At 45.2% G+C, this 16,209-nt stretch overlaps 2 protein-coding genes across 4 annotated transcripts in view; both read left to right on the forward strand.

Moving 5' to 3' along the window:
* kcnab1b (potassium voltage-gated channel subfamily A regulatory beta subunit 1b) overlaps positions 1–4,855 on the forward strand; it is a 42,430-nt gene extending 37,575 nt beyond the window's left edge. For 2 of the 3 annotated variants that reach the window (XM_030364373.1, XM_030364374.1), the window contains 7 exons: positions 986–1,071; positions 1,356–1,476; positions 1,917–2,011; positions 2,347–2,467; positions 2,796–2,884; positions 3,261–3,327; positions 4,008–4,855. In XM_030364373.1, the coding sequence (XP_030220233.1) occupies positions 986–1,071; positions 1,356–1,476; positions 1,917–2,011; positions 2,347–2,467; positions 2,796–2,884; positions 3,261–3,327; positions 4,008–4,057 (629 nt within the window). In that variant the 3' untranslated portion in view covers positions 4,058–4,855. Of the gene's footprint in view, positions 1–985; positions 1,072–1,355; positions 1,477–1,916; positions 2,012–2,346; positions 2,468–2,795; positions 2,885–3,260; positions 3,555–4,007 lie in introns of those variants that run through there. The other variant, XM_030364375.1, reaches the window with a different exon arrangement.
* A 230-nt stretch (positions 4,856–5,085) lies between these two features.
* On the forward strand, positions 5,086–16,055 carry pask (PAS domain containing serine/threonine kinase). Its single transcript, XM_030364021.1, has 21 exons — positions 5,086–5,736; positions 5,937–6,172; positions 6,436–6,606; positions 6,706–6,843; positions 7,029–7,163; positions 7,279–7,465; positions 7,666–7,853; positions 7,972–8,080; positions 8,272–8,361; positions 8,619–8,790; positions 9,178–9,416; positions 9,850–9,973; positions 10,320–10,879; positions 10,989–11,125; positions 11,263–11,430; positions 11,717–11,842; positions 13,288–13,422; positions 13,831–14,030; positions 14,547–14,680; positions 14,917–15,060; positions 15,304–16,055. Exons 1-21 carry the CDS (start codon positions 5,580–5,582, stop codon positions 15,498–15,500), a joined length of 3,747 nt encoding a protein of 1,248 aa, XP_030219881.1. The 5' UTR covers positions 5,086–5,579; the 3' UTR covers positions 15,501–16,055.
* The last annotated feature ends 154 nt before the right edge of the window (positions 16,056–16,209 follow it).

A 16,209-nucleotide genomic window follows, 5' to 3' on the forward strand; every position in this document is an offset into this window, starting at 1 on the left:
TCTCTATCTCTCTATCTCTCTATCTCTCTAGCTATCACACACACATGCATACACACACCCACATACTTTCTCTTTCACACACACACACACACACACACACACACACACACACACACACACACACACACACACACACACACACACACACACACACACACACACACACACACACACACACACACACACACACACAGAGTTTAAAACCTTGTCATTAGATGCTGCTTTGCATTCTCTACAGTCATTTCCACATTCCCCACAGTGCATGCAGGTCGTATATTTCCCTAATGATCAGCAGATGTCGTAATTAAGAAATGGCATTCAGAAAATTGTATAAAACAGGGAAGCAATTGCATGAATGAGCCTAAATGTATACATTAGTTTAACTAATAGATTATTAACTGAAGTACTCTATTGTTTTTTTTAATCCTTATTCATCCAAATTTTTCGTTAATTGCTGTCCTGGAACTACCCCGGCACATGAGCATAACCACATACACAAACGCACTACCAGAAACACACACACACACACACACACACACACACACACACACACACACACACACACACACACACACACACACACACACACACACACACACACACACACACACACACACACACATAAATACACACACACACACACACACACACACACACACACACCGACAACCACCCCCATACACACACCCACACACACAGACACATAGCTCACGGCTTCTTTCTTTCCAATGAAGATATGCTGATGCCATCCACTGTCCACTCGTTGGCAATGCACCATTGCTCTTGTTTTATCGAGATATCAAGAAATCAAACACTAAATATCTGACTTGGCTGAAGTGATGATTTAAAAATTGAAATAAAAGAAAAACCGACATTATGCATTTCACCTTATTTCTAATAATTATTAATCATATTTCTGGAGCAAAACCGAGTCAGTGATTTGCTGAAATCCAAACTGAGCAAACACATTCTCTGTCCCCCACAGAGATTGTGAGGGCCATGACGCATGTAATCAACCAGGGCATGTCCATGTACTGGGGCACATCACGCTGGTCTGCCATGGAAATCATGGTGAGTCACTTTAACTCATACAAGCCCAATATGATCCCCTTCATCTGGATGGCTCACTTACATGATGCCTAATGCACAACCTGATCATCCATGATAATATAATTCTCCTGATTTCTGTACATCTCTTTGGAAACAGATATCAGTATATTTTATTTTGTAAGCAGAGGGAAGTCAGGAGACTGAATCCATGTGGAATGAAAATAGTGCTTCGATGTCCGCCTTGCTTCATATTTGACCTCCCTTCCTATCTTGTGTTTTTTCATTGGTCCTCCCCAATGATGCAGGAGGCGTACTCTGTAGCCCGGCAGTTCAACCTCATCCCTCCAGTGTGTGAGCAGGCCGAGTATCACTTCTTCCAGCGGGAAAAGGTGGAGACTCAGCTCCCAGAGCTCTATCACAAGATAGGCAAGTTATGTTAAATATATTCCTGAAATATTAAAGCCACAGTGTGTTACATTTCAACTAGCTTGTAGCTTTAAATAACCTGGACCAGTCTGAAGTCAATGTTGATTGATAGGGATTTCAATAATGTTATCAATAAAACCACATCCTAAAACTGATATATTCTACAATTAAGAAATACTGGCCAGCCCTTACCTATCTCATTGTTTATAAGAATCGTACTATCGACATTCCCCAAACTCCTCCCAATCACGCCACCCAGTCAGCCGAGCTATGCTAGATCGCATAGGGTCGTTTGAGTGGACAGAATACTGATATTGAGTCTTCTTAATTGTTAAATTATACCAACTGGAAGGGGGCTCATCTGACACATTCCGAAAAAAATAATAATTCTGAAGTAATTTGTGGCTGTGTTTATTCTATTTTCTGATTGGCTGTCCCAGGTGTGGGTGTGGTCTCGTGGTCTCCATTGGCCTGTGGGATCATCACAGGGAAGTATGACAACGGCATCCCAGAAACGTCCAGAGCCTCTATGAAGGTTCAAACATTCTTCACCCTTCTTTCTGGCATGCAACACATCAATATGACACACATGGAATACTGTAGAGACCAATAGAGAATAATGTAGTTATTTTTTAATTGGACTATTGTTTGCCTTCTTTGTTTTGTTGTCTGTTGGTAGTAGTTTTCCCTGTCTAAAGTAACTGTCAAATGTATAATGTATGCATCTCCTTCCTGTTTGTGGCAATCCTACTGGTAATCATCATGAGTATTTCATGATCACGGTCTGTGTCAAGGCATAATAATATAAATCCATCAAGCATTTCCCGAACCGTCTTTAACTGTTTCCCTCTCCATGGTGATTGGCTGCAGCCATACCAGTGGCTGCGTGAGAAGATAACGAGCGAGGATGGGAGGAAGCAGCAGGCCAAACTGAAGGAGCTGACTCACATCGCTGAGAAGCTCGGCTGCACCCTGCCACAGCTAGCCATAGGTACGAGGAAACCAAAAGAGCCAGGGGGAAAACAAATTACACGCACTATCAACTGTCTCGTTACTGGCCACCATGTCTTTGATACTATAAAGGACCAGGTTGGACAAGCAGATTAATATTATATAGTGCTTATGACGGCGGCTGTTTATCCTGGCTCTAGGGTCTGTTGGTATTCATCCTTTTGATTCATGTGCTATTATTTTATGACTTTTGAATAACTTTGATTCTAGATTTTCATTACAGCTTTTTGCCTTGTGACCATTAATGTCAAGTTGTTCTTCATGTATATCATAATATCCATTGTGTTTCTATTTTTCTTTAACGACAGCCTGGTGTCTGAGAAATGAGGGTGTGAGCTCAGTGCTGCTGGGCTCCTCCAACCCCGTCCAGCTAACAGAGAACCTGGGGGCCATTCAGGTACATGGGGGGGTCCTCACACTGATATACTGTAAACAACTCTAGGCAATGCATTACTAGTGGTTTGGCCGTGAATGATGGGAGCTGAAACTTACATGACCTTACCTGTACAGCCTGCCATTTAATTGTTTTTATGTCCTTATGGGTGTTTATTTATTATTGTATTTTGGTATGCCATGGTATGGTTCCTACTCTGCATCTAATGCATGCTAGGCCATTGATTCATCTCAGTGTATAATTCAAGGTTCTTGTGAATGGTGGAACATTTAGACATCCAAATGCATCGAAAATGCATCCAATGTGATCAGGAACTATGCAATGAAACTTGACTTATTCCTTACCTAAAGTAAAAATGTTTTTATTTTGTCACGGGCAGGTGATTCCGAAGATGACAACAGGAATTGCCTCTGAAGTGGATAATTTACTTGGCAACCGTCCCCACAGTAAGAAGGATTACAACCCTTAGGATTCCTCTCCAGAACTGTTTCTGAATATAGCCAATCAAAGCTCACCTCTCATAGCCATGGCACATACATATGTGCCCATATGTGTGTGTGTGTGTGTGTGTGTTTGTATGTATATATGGATGTATGCGTGTGTGTGTATTTATGTGTGAATGTGTGTTTGTATTTATGTGTGTGAGTGTGTGTGTGTGTGTGTGTGTGTGTGTGTGTGTGTGTGTGTGTGTGTGTGTGTGTGTGTGTGTGTGTGTGTGTGTGTGTGTGTGTGTGTGTTTGGGTGTGTGTCTATTTTACTGAATGTATGCGTGTGTTTGTGCGTGTATGTGTGTCTGTGTGTATGTCAGTGTGTGTTTATGTGTGGGTGCGTGTGCATGCATGTGCCCGTGTATGTGTGACTGTGCAGCGAATATTGTGCTTCACTAATGTCGCCCCCTCCATATCAACCAGTAACTATTATTGATTATTGTAAATTTAACTCCTTGATAAAGCATGCATGCTTTAGCTACACCAGCTGGCCAGTAGATCCAGTTACTGCCAACTGGCCTGTACATCTTAGTAAACTGACCTAAAAACTGCTTAAAAAAAAACAAAAAAACGATATTACAGCCCTAACATCAGCGCCAACAACAGTAGAAGCTTCTAATCCAAAACATACTTTACAGGAAAACTCTTTAAACCGAAAACTTTTCACTCAGCTTGTCAGAAAAAATAAATGCATGGAAGCATATCTGCCTGGAGCGACGTTTCTATGTCATTTAAATAAAATACAACTGTGAGAGCAACTGCATCCCATGAACTGGTGTTAAAGAACGGACGGATCTATAATGAACAGAACATGTGTTCCAGACTGCCCGCGATGTACATGACAAGTTGTTTACTCTGTTGGTGTTGCGTATGAAGACTGTGATAAAGTATAGTGCCTGGCCAAAAGAGACCGGATCACACATGCCAAACTGACAACTGCTTGCGACCGCAGTAGGCTGGTTGAAAATAAGGTGTTTTATAATTAAATGTTTTAGTACATGATAGACTGGGTTCCTTATAGTTCACATTAATTACAACACCAAATGAGCTAAGTTTCATTGAAAATATCTGTAGACTGTTATATCTATTTTCCTTCATAAGCAGCTGTGTCAGAACATGTTTTTATCTCCATGTGTTTCAGTAATTACTTTTTTAATGTATGATTATTGTATATTTCTTAACCCTCTGCAGTAGTGAAATTACAATTCAAACCCAGTCGGGTTTTTTTTTTGTCTGTTTTGTTGATATATGATGAGGAAAGTTAATGGAAAATGGGAAGTTAAGGGAAAATCCAGACACATTGACATCCACTGAATACAACGTCAACCACCTGCACCCATTGCACCAGGAACTTTCCATCATCTCCCTGAAGCCTGTTTAGCTATGGCAATGATGTTTGTTCAATTTAAGCTTCCGGTCTAATAAAATGTGAATTATTGGTGTTTGTTGTTGCATTTGTACAGCCAAATAAATGCTGTATAATATATCTTCTTTGTGCATTTCTTGAATCCTTTTCGTTTTCATTATTCATTGTAATTTGAACAAAGTATTTACCCATGTCAAAGTTCCAAAGAAGCTATCATCCAAGTCCGGTCCGCCTGGTGCATGGAGTGGTGGTGACTGGCACGGCTAGTTTCCATAGAAACAGAAGCAGCTACACACAAACATGGAACGCGCACCCATTGGACAACTACCCGGAAGTGGTTCAAAGTTGCCTCTTCCTGAAACTTCCTGAAACCGCGCTCAAGCCCGCGTATTCCAAAATCTGCTGCAGTACGAAGTCAGTAAAACAAAAAAACGAATAAGTAATAGAAACAGTTTTGTTTTTTTAGTTTTGCGAGAAAACCCACATGAACGCTGTGACCAAAAATATACGGTTCATTTGCATTTACTCAATTCCAGTTGCGGCGGCGACTCGTATCTTCCTGTACAAAACAAACACAGAGCTGCTGCTTCGTGTAGCTACACACAGAAACAACACCAACGCCGAGTAGGTAACATGAGTAGGGTCCTCACAGACGCTTAATATGGCAAACTATTTGACCAGTGCCTTGTGAACCGTACAAGTTGTATCTTTCGGAGATTTTTTGGCTACTTGCTCCTTTTTAATATCTTTAATGCTGTTTTGGTAGTCTGCAGATGAGTCCAGCAAGGCTAGTTTTGTAGTTCTGTATCCTGTACTATAGTCTCCCTTGAGTTGCTCACAGACAATGTCCTGGAACGAGGCACGTCCTGCACGGAAACATGAACCCGTCAAAGGAGATACTATTTGTGTGGTCCCTGGTTTCGCCTCAAAGTATGTGGAGGAGGATGAGTATGACCTGAACAAATCCTACCCTTCTGCTCGACGACCACTGCGCAAAAACGGTCAGTAGCCAGGTGGTAACAATCCGTTTTACTGCTAGATAATATTTGTATTTCTACTACAAAACTAATTTAGAATAATTCATTAGTTTAGTACAATACAAATAATAATCCTCTAATAATGGGATCATTCATTTCACCTGACTCTGTGTATCTGTACTACTGGATGATAAATGTATGTGCGACATCTATTTGGTCATCAGGTTATTGCTTGAATGCCGGGAGTTCAGTGGCATCCCGCAACATCCAGATCTCCGTCCTCCACCGCGACCCCCATGGGTCTCATCACGGATCATTACCCCTTCCATTCTCGCCGTTTGAGATGGAAGAAAGCCTCTTTAGACAGCTGACCTCTGGGGATAATGAAGTGGTCTCAGGACCCCAAGCTGTCATCAACCCTAACAAGGCCATCCTCACCGTGGACCACATAACCAGAGAGGTATTGTGGGTTAGGCTAGATCACAAGGTCTTGACCTTGCTGGGAATTTTGCAAAGTAAAGAGTTTATAGTAACTAAAACTTAAATAATAGAAAAATAATAGTCTAGTGGTAAGGTTGTTTGACTGGGTTCTAACCCTAATATTGGCAGCCTACCCAATGGTGACTTCTATATTGACATGTTTATGACAAAATCACTGTAAGTCACGTTGGATAAAAGCGTTTTCAAAGTAAAGTGATGCCTATGTTTATTATTTATTGACAGATCTTGGCAGCCAACCAGCAGGCCTGCAGGCTGTTTGAGTGTTCTGTGCATGAGCTGACCGGGAAGAAGTTGTGCGCAGTCCTGAGGAAGACCAGCCAGGTGCTGGACAAAGCCCTGAGTGAACACTACCTGCAGCCAGACAGCAGCGTTTCAGCGATCTGTAGCAAAGTGGTGTGGAAATGCTTGTATAACTAGCGTCATCTTATTGCTTAGTGCTCCACCCTCTTGCAAATGTTTTTCTTAGTTTGCCTCTCTGTTCGCTCCTTTAAGGTTGATGCGATGACCTTGTCTGGGGAGGTGCCTGTGTCTGTATGTGCCCAGAAGCGGATCCAAGATGGGCACCAACACTGGCTCATCACCATGGAACAAGTGGAGAGGATATCTGCCTCCATTTCTTTGGCACAAGATGTAATTGGAATATTTATATATTTCTTGCTTTGTTTTTATAAGCATTTATTCCACAATAGATTCACATCAATGATGTATTTATGATTGTATTTAATTTCTAAGGAAACTCCCAGCTTACAATTTTTTGTACTTTTGCCAATGAAACAAAATCTTCGTCTTATCTACTGTATTGTTTGCATATCCAGGGCGTCATCATCAGCTGTGACACAGTGTTTGCCCATCTCCATGGATACCTCCGGGCTGAGGAGTTGACTGGCCTGTCTATTATGAAGTTAATCCCTGAGTTACAAATCCCTGTTCAGGGTCATGTCATATCCAAAGTAAGCACCCATCACAACTCACAACATCGCCAAATAAACTAAAGTGCTGCCATGGCAACACTGAACTGTACAACACCATCTTTGATATGACTAAATAGATACTTCTGTTGCTTAGATGCAGAGGATGCAGAGAGTGTGTGGGCGGAGCAGAAAGGGCACGGTGGTACCGCTGTGTGTCCGGCTGCAGGGGGAGGTGGTGTGTGGGCGAGCCCCCCGTGACTTGGCCAGTGGAGAGGGTACCGATCCACTGGCCTCTGACCTGGGGGGCTCTGAGCAGCCTCTGAGGACAGAACCATCTCCCGGTAAGACGTTCACAGAAATGAAAGGTTCAGAGGGAGGGGGGCGGGGTCTACTACATAGATTCTGAATCTTGAAATGGCTGGCAGTATGATGTTTTCCCTGGCACTTTTTTTTATATCAAATCACCTTTTTGATCTTTTTTTGAAAAGAACATCTATCCAAGACAAAGCTGACCCGTCCCTGTGGTGCTTTTTCTATTAAGACCCAAACCTGTTGGGCCTCTCGGCCGCCGTCCCACCCCCCTCCGCCCCCGTCTACTCGGGGACCGCGTGGGCGTTCGCCCCCCTGAGCAGCCTCCTCCTGCTGCGGCCAGACGGCTCCATCTCCTCCATCCACAGCCTCCTGGCCCTCAGCCTGTTGGGCTACACAGAGGAGGAGCTGCTCGCCAAGGTGAGGGGAGCCCCACGCCCACCCGGCCGTCTGGGGGAACGTCTGCAGATCACTGTATGCTTGCGTCACGGATTCATTGTGGACACGCTGAAGTCTCTCGTTGGTGTGACGTTCACAGAGGGTCACCTTCCTGATGCCTGGTTTCTACGGTTGGATGTGTGAGTCGTACGGAGAGGCCAGTCCCCTGTGTCTACCCCGAGTGGGGGACATACCCAGAGCCTCGTCAGGTAAACCTCTCCCAACTTGTGCTCTTTGCGTTGCCTTAATTCCTTTTACCCGTTGTATCGCTTGTGTGATCAGAAAATGTGCAAAGCATTAAAGGATACTGCTTCTCTGATTTCTCTAATATTACACACTTTGACTTGGACGGCTAAATTTACATGTACAAGAATTTCCCCTCCTTATGTCCCGTAACTAGATGGTTACGCTAATGGTTCAGACCCTGGAAGCCCCATCAGCCGCCCCAGTAAGCCATCGGCCCGGAGAGACAAAGTCAACCCAGGGAAAGGTTTGCTTTGTTTCTATCCACATTAATTCAGACATTATTAGCCTTCTGTCTCTTGGATAGTATTTGGTTGTCATCCTGCATTTCTTTATAAATACCAAGTTACTATATGGTGGTGGTCACTCAGACTTTGGGCCTGTCATATCAATATAACAAGTTTAGCTATCAAATTCCACTCTCATGTACCAAGCACCCAACGACGTACTTGGCTTGTCAGGACGCGTGTGAGTCATGCATGGCCGTCCATGGTGTCTCCCCAGACCCCTCGCTGCTGGTGGCGGGGGACATGCTCACGGTCCAGCAGGCCGCCCTCAGCCGAAGCCCCGCGGGCCGGGGCAAGATCTTCACGGGGAACGGCGCCAGGCTGGAGAAGACGGACAGCGCGCCCTCTACCCTGACCGCGCCCACCGTCACCTCCACGCCCATGGCCACGTGAGTGCCTCTCCCTCATGTGTGCCCTGAGTTCCCTCAATAAACGGATCCCCTACCTTATTTGGCTTGGGATCCCGACTTCTTTTCAGACATCATTAAAACCCCTCATCATCTGCCTGTGAATCTCAAAGTCTGTGGTATGAGCATTGCACACTTGGTCGTTGGCTCGTGGGCACAAATCATTAGGCAGTCTTCTTGTACATGTGGGGATGTTACGGGGGCCTTCCAACCTTTTTTTTAAAAAAGTTTTCTTTCATGTGCCATGAAATAACTAGCTTTCCCAATGACCCCATTCCCATATATCCAAGCTTTGGGAACTAGTCCCATGGGAACGAAATTTGGAATTCTCAAACATGTTTTGTTCTTTCTTCCGTTTCCCCATCACAGGATGAACGACACCGCAGAGCTGATGGAGGCGGTGGAGGCCGAGCTGGGCGGTGCCGGTGCGGCGGGCGGAGGCAGAAGCCTGCTGGGGTGTGCCGACGACACCCAGGCGCTGCTCGTGACCTTCGCCTATGTGGAGTCCCCTCAGGGAGACGCCCTCTGCCTGGACCCCGCGCAGGGAGGTTCCCCGGGACAGCACGCCCCCCGGAGGGACGACCACTCTGTCATCGAGGTCATCCCAGGTATGGAAACGCCAGCGGAGAGATTTCTTCCTTATCGCTCTGCTTTTGTGTTAATGTCTTTCAACCCTGAGGAAAACATTATTAATATTTACAAAAAATAATTGAATATTAATAGACGATAATCGTATTTTGGTAGTTTATTTTTGGGAAAAGCTTACACGCCATAACTAATGAGCTAGCTAGCGGGCACAAATTGCAGTGTTCCAAGTGTAGCTCCTCTTTTTAGATTATGCCCGCTACACTCTGTGCTCAAATGCTCTCGGCTCTCAGACTAAATTAGCTCCGCGGCCCCCTGCTCAATGAAAACTGTTGCTTTTGATTTCAGGGGAATAATTTGAGTTCTTGTGTTTGGAGCCTGCAAATGATCAAATCTATTCTAAAACCGCATAAATTCATCTCCACAGTTCTTTAACCTTTGTTTGTGTCTTCTCAGACACGGTCATCAAAGCTGTTGCCAGGCCTGGTGTCTGCTCCAGCGGCAGACCGGGGACCTGCCAGCGCCCCGGAGGCTGTAACCTTCATGACTCCAGCTTTGAGATCATCTCCATGGGGAGCAGGTGAGCAGAGCCAGGAAGCATAGCCCCCGTCAGAGGTCTTTCACCTGGAACTGTCTCCATCCATCCACAGAACCCTCTAACCCTCAGCCCTCAAAGGTCCTCATTACATTGAAGACACATTAGGCCATTAGGTGTACTTTATAGATTTACAATACTACACATCCAATGTGTATAATAATGTTTAAGCATAATGTTGAAGCATCAACTGTCTATCTTCAGATCATCTTGAAACATGAACTTGGTCCTAAAAGTCTCGCACTGCTAGTGAGACAAAGCCAGAGATAGAAAGTGTCGAACGTGCCTTGATCGATTCCATAACCTCTTCCTTCTGTCCACTTGATCGCAGGTCCTCGTCTGGCTTCTGCGAGACGTTTGCCGGCCATATGGGTGCCTCCACCTCTCCCAAGCCATGCCAGGAGGAGGGAGTGGTGGACACCTGCTCTGCCCTGGTGCTGGACTCGGCCAGCTGCATGCCGGACCTCCACACCAGCGACGACCAGGTGGTCCGGGCCATGGTGGCACTGGACCTGGACCTGAGCGCGGGAAGCATGGAGATCCTCGACGGCGGCGGCAGCGGCAGCGGCGAAGACACCGCGGAGCTCCTGCGCACGCCGTCCCCCTTCGTGGTGGAGGACTCCCAGGACACGGGGCCCGGTGGAGATCCCCCGCCTGGGGGGCCGGGTCAGCGGGAGGAAGGGGGGCAGGGCCAGTGGACCACCCTCTCGTCCATCGACAACGGCCAGGGCCAAGGAACCAACGGCAAGATGCAGGTGTTGCCCGAGATCCCCGCCACGTCCACGCCCAAGAAGACGAGGGCCAGCAGCTGCGAACTGTCCCCGGGCGCTGAAGAGATCGGCGAAGGACAATATGAGGGAAGCGCCTACCATAGGGATGGTTCCAGGATAGGTTGGTACCCTCACACTATTTATTCTCAAACTCCTTTTCCCCGATTCCTGTCGCTACCTCTATGTTTTGAATGTGTGTGTGCTAAATTCCATCTGTGCTGTCTCCTCAGATGTCCAGTGTGACGTGCGTAGAGCCGTCCTCCCCGACGGCACCTCCATGTTCTGCGTGTGGCTGAGCGTGCCTGGCCAGCAGGGGGCGCTGATGCAGTCCTCGCTGCGCGACAACTCGGACAGCAGTCTTGGAGCGGTGGGCACTATTACCACTAACTACACAGATGAATCCCCATCCTTGATCCTTTCCCCTTATCACTACTGTTTCTCCGTATCAACATGGGTTGAGGGCAACTAACCATTGTCTTATATCTGTTTCTTTTGGTCTCCCAGAGGATTGTAGAGTCCGTCCACGGGGACATCCTGCGCTCCACCATGGACCTGGACCAGTCCCAGGCGTGCAACGGACAGTTTGAGGAGGAGTATCAGCCCCTCAAGGCGGTGGGGAAAGGAGCCTTCGGCTTCGTCTGGAAAGCGCTGAGGTGCTGCGATGGTCAGGAGGTGAGGAAGTCCCCATTAAGAAGCTACATGCTCCCTTTGCCATGGAAACCTGTCAGGATGGTGGAGTTGTTAGGTTGTTGACTTTCAACCAAAAGGGTTGATCCCCTCAACCTGCCTTTGGGCATTCCTTAGCAAGACGCCTGACCTCTGCTTGCAACATAAGCTTCTGGTGAATGAAACAATTCTACTAGTACAAACAAACCTTCCCTGGCAGCGTCATGCAGCATTGGCATATGAACTAGCAGTAGTGGGGTTGTTGATTTGATTCTCTTGGCTGTGGGTGCAGGTGGTGGTGAAGTTCATCAAGAAGGCCCGGGTGGTGAGCGAATGCTGGGTGGAGGACCCCATGCTGGGGCGGGTCAGCCAGGAGATTGCCATACTGACCCGCATGCAGCACCACAACATCGTCAAGGTAGACCACCATTCAAGTCCTGGACTATGATCAAATGAGATTATTGAATATTTTCCCTTTATGAAGTAGCCACGGGAGACCAATCCCGTAAGGCTCAAGGCAAGAACTGTCTGGCCTTCAGCCTGGAGAAAGCCTTTTCTAAATATGTTAAAGGGGACATATTATACTACCATGTGTGAGTTTGATTAGTCATTACAAGCCGCTTTGAAAATGTGCCTCTTCTGACATCACAGGTGGGCGTGTCCACCTAGATGTATGACGGATAGATGAGCAACGTTTGCTACAGTCCATTGGGTAGGCTAGTAGACTGATCTATCCAGCACACATCTAGGTTGACATGCCCACCTGTGACGTCAGAAGCTGGACATTTTCAATACGACTTGTAATGGCCAATGCCACCTGGTGGTATAATATGTCCCCTTTAAAATCCTAGGTCCGATCAGTGTTATGGGTTGGGAGTTTCAGTTCATGATGAACAAGGACCACGCAGTCTGACAAGCATCAATAATTAATAGTGGTACTCATTAATTTAGTACAGATAATCGATAGGATCGATACAGAGAAGATTAGCAAGCTCACTTGCACAAGAAAGCCTACACATAATCATTACATTTCCACATTTTCATTCATTTTATTTTTTCTAAACCAGCGAAGTGTAGCAATCTACTGCACAATCCAAACTGTTTTGTCAAAATGGAAGTTGAATGTGTTACATTTCAAGTAACTAAAAATCAAAAGTGATTTCAATATTTTTATCACATCCTATAACTGGTCAGCACGTACCCATCTTTGTTACAAGAATCTTACGTTTGACACTCCCAAAACCCCTCCCACTCTGGGCACCCTGCCAGCCGAGCTACGCTAGTGAGTGTACCGCAGTTGCGCCGCTGTTGTGTTTCATGATGTTTCATCTCCTGCCTACTAACGGAGGGGCTCCATCTTACACATTGCAATTCATTGCATAAAGGAAATCTGCACCAAAGTCTTTTCTCTGAGGATAATTTGTTTTTGCTTTACCTCCAACCAAGAGCGAAAGGAGAGATTCTGATTGCCTGAAGTTTTTTTAACGTTAGGTTGGTTCCATATGTAGAAATCAATTCCTGGCCCGTGAAGGCCAGACTGATATTCATTACAAAAGTATCTTCATGGTCTCATTAGGCTACATAGGAGGTGGAATATATACCAAATTGTACACAGCAAATATTGCATACACAGGGCTTGTTTTGTTCTTCTGTGGACTTTCTCTGTGTAGTCTGTGATTATTGATGATTAGTGCTATTTTACCTCAGGCATGTTGAGCTATCAATTAAACTCTTCTTACTATCTATTGTAAATCTATTTGAAACAATTATAAACTAAAAAAATGGATGCCTTTTAGTAACTTTTAGTAATTCTAGTCATGCCCCGTCAGTGACTTGAGTGACCCGTGTGTGTTCTCTCTGCAGGTGCTGGAGGTGTTTGAGAACAGCAGCTACTTCCAGCTGGTGATGGAGAAGCACGGGGAGGGCCTGGATCTGTTTGAGTTCATAGACAAACAGCCCAGGCTGGACGAGGCCCTGGCCAGCTACATCTTCAGACAGGTACGCCGCACAGCAGAGCCTGGTCTCATCGGCGGAGCAAGTTCTTCTGTGTTTATTTGTTTATTATAAGGATCTCCATTAGATGACTCCTTGATGACCAGCTAGGCTCCTTGGGTTCAGGACAATATTAAACGGGACGCATACAGAGATTATTTAATAATCGACAAAATATTGGCATACAATTAAATTAAGAAAATATATTGAAAAGTACAAATATACAAAGCATCTACTCGTCCCGAACAATGAATTAAAATACAAATATTGAAGCATGTATATATATATATCTTTTTTTAGTAACTGATGGCATGGATTCCCTTGTTCACAATCATATATGACATATTACCACTTCAAAACGAAAGCCAGGTTTTCTCTCTAAGTGTCTCATTGGCCAGCGTTGTGCTTCCCCAGTTGGTGGCAGCGGTGTTCTACCTGCGCAGCAAGAACGTCCTTCACCGGGACATCAAGGACGAGAACATCATCATAGACACCTGCTTCCACATCCGGCTCATCGACTTCGGCTCGGCCGCTGTGCTGGCGCCCGGGAAGCTCTTCTACACGTTCTGCGGCACGCTGGAATACTGCTCCCCCGAGGTGCTGCAGGGAACCCCGTACGTACACAGACCCCCCAGGAGCAGCTCGCTTCTCTTCTCTGTCTGGCTGTTAACGTATAATTCACTGCTGTTGATGAATGACCTCATCCACCCATGGGCCATGGCATTGCTTTTAACTTGCCTAGCAATGTGTATGTATGTTCTTTAGGGCCGGCTGGGTAATGGCTTTTACAGTGAGGTGTGGACAGTTAAATGATTATCTTTGAATGAATACACTGAAACAAACTCATTCCAGAGTGCAATGCTGAGCCTACTTCTGTCAACTGAGAGGGTGAGAAGGAGATGTAGACAAATGTTTACAAACTCACCCTTTATCACCTCACTGGGTATTAGTTTTATTGACTAGCCTGGCTGATGTAAGGTCCCGGTGCTATTCCAGTCTGAGTCTGTCTACGATCACTGGTCAATAATTAATCTCACCAATCTGAGCATTTCAAAGTAGTTACTTTATTGATCCATCTCTGCAGTGTCTTTCTGTTCATGTTTGTGTACGTGTGTGTATTTTGTGTATAGTTACAGGGGTCCAGAGCTGGAGATGTGGTCCTTGGGGGTTCTGCTTTACACACTGTTGTTCAGTGAAAACCCCTTCTGTGGTGTGGAGGAGATCCTGCAGGCCAGACTCAAACCTCCATTCGACATATCCACAGGTACACCACCACCACCTCTTACTCGCCAATAGACATCCCAGTGGTGCGGTTTTTGAGACCCTCCCATTACTGGGTGAGACTGGTAGACAAGAGATACGGGTTATTCAGATAACCATGAATCGTAAACTTGAGAGCTCTGTTGTTAGAGCATCTGGGAAGTAACAGGATTTTTGTATGTGATACATTCTTTCCTATTTGATCATAATTGTGCTTCTTGTCTGTCTTCTCTGTTCAAGATCTGCATGACATGTTGTCAGACATGCTGCAGCCTGAGCCGGAGAAGAGGATGACCCTTGACCAGCTCCTGCTGCAGTCCTGGGTCAGCCAGCCCATCTCTCTGGCCGAGTACAGCTGGAACGAGGTGATCCCTTACAGCCAGTGTAAGTAGATCAGCAGCACATTACTTACAGATGCTTACATTGTATTGGGTGTTGGCAGATATCCAAAGAGAATTACAGTGAATGTATGTCATCAAGGAGCAGGTACGAATTAGCTGCCTACAGGTATGCATTGGATATTAGGAAACTAACCCAGTAGCTTTCCGGCTGGGAGTCGAACATCCTAGCCACTACATTATTCTGCCTAGTACATGAAGTACTGAAGGCTCTCTTCATCTTCTCCAGGTTTGCAACACGACAACCAGCAGAGTCCCGCAGCGTTCCTGGGGCAAGGGCTGTTCCCAAACACGGGCGAGGAGACCCTTCCGGATGAATGTGACGGAGAGGAGGAGGAGGAGGGGGAATATGACGATGACGAAGAAGAGCAGAAGTCAATGCTGGACCTTGAAAATGAGCTCCAGAAGTATCTTGTTGAGGGCTAAGTCTTTATGAACTGAATCCCCTTGTATTATGTTACCAGCGGTGAATTCAGCAAGAGACTTTACTATATGAAGAAAGGCTGTATTCACAGGATTCAACGCGAAAGATCTCAACTCTAACTCTCCACAATTGCACCTTCAATAAGAATACTAACATGAAGAAAGACTTTTTAATACCATAATCGCTCCAATGGATGCCCAAAGGGATTTCCTTTGTATTGTCTATTTAATGCTGTTTGCTAGATGCAACACAATTATTGACAAATTAATTAAATTCATTGTTTTAATTGTTTTGGTATGCCTTCATATTTATGTTGTATTTATTTATGTCACTGATTTTAGCAAGATTGGAAGCATACACATGTTTATTATTTTGTATCAACCAAAGCCTACATTCATTATCTGAACTATTTAATCGCTGTAGATCTTGATTGTTAATTGTGCAGTTTCAATTTTCAATCTGTTGATTCATTGAGGTGGATGCATATTTTTGTTTTAATGATACATTTATTTACACTATTTATTCAGTCACATGTAAATAAATATTTTATCAAATGCTACTCGCGGATGTCATCTTCTCACTCCACAGCACAGTAAAAAATATATACATATTTTAGATCGGCAAATACCAAGCCTTTTCAGCACTTTCTATTTTCACTTTCCCAATTCCCAAATAATGCAAAATGTGAGAGCCCACTTGAATGGTGAAATT

This window comes from Gadus morhua, chromosome 8 (genome assembly GCF_902167405.1).
Source record: "Gadus morhua chromosome 8, gadMor3.0, whole genome shotgun sequence".
In the NCBI taxonomy this organism is placed as follows: domain Eukaryota; kingdom Metazoa; phylum Chordata; class Actinopteri; order Gadiformes; family Gadidae; genus Gadus; species Gadus morhua.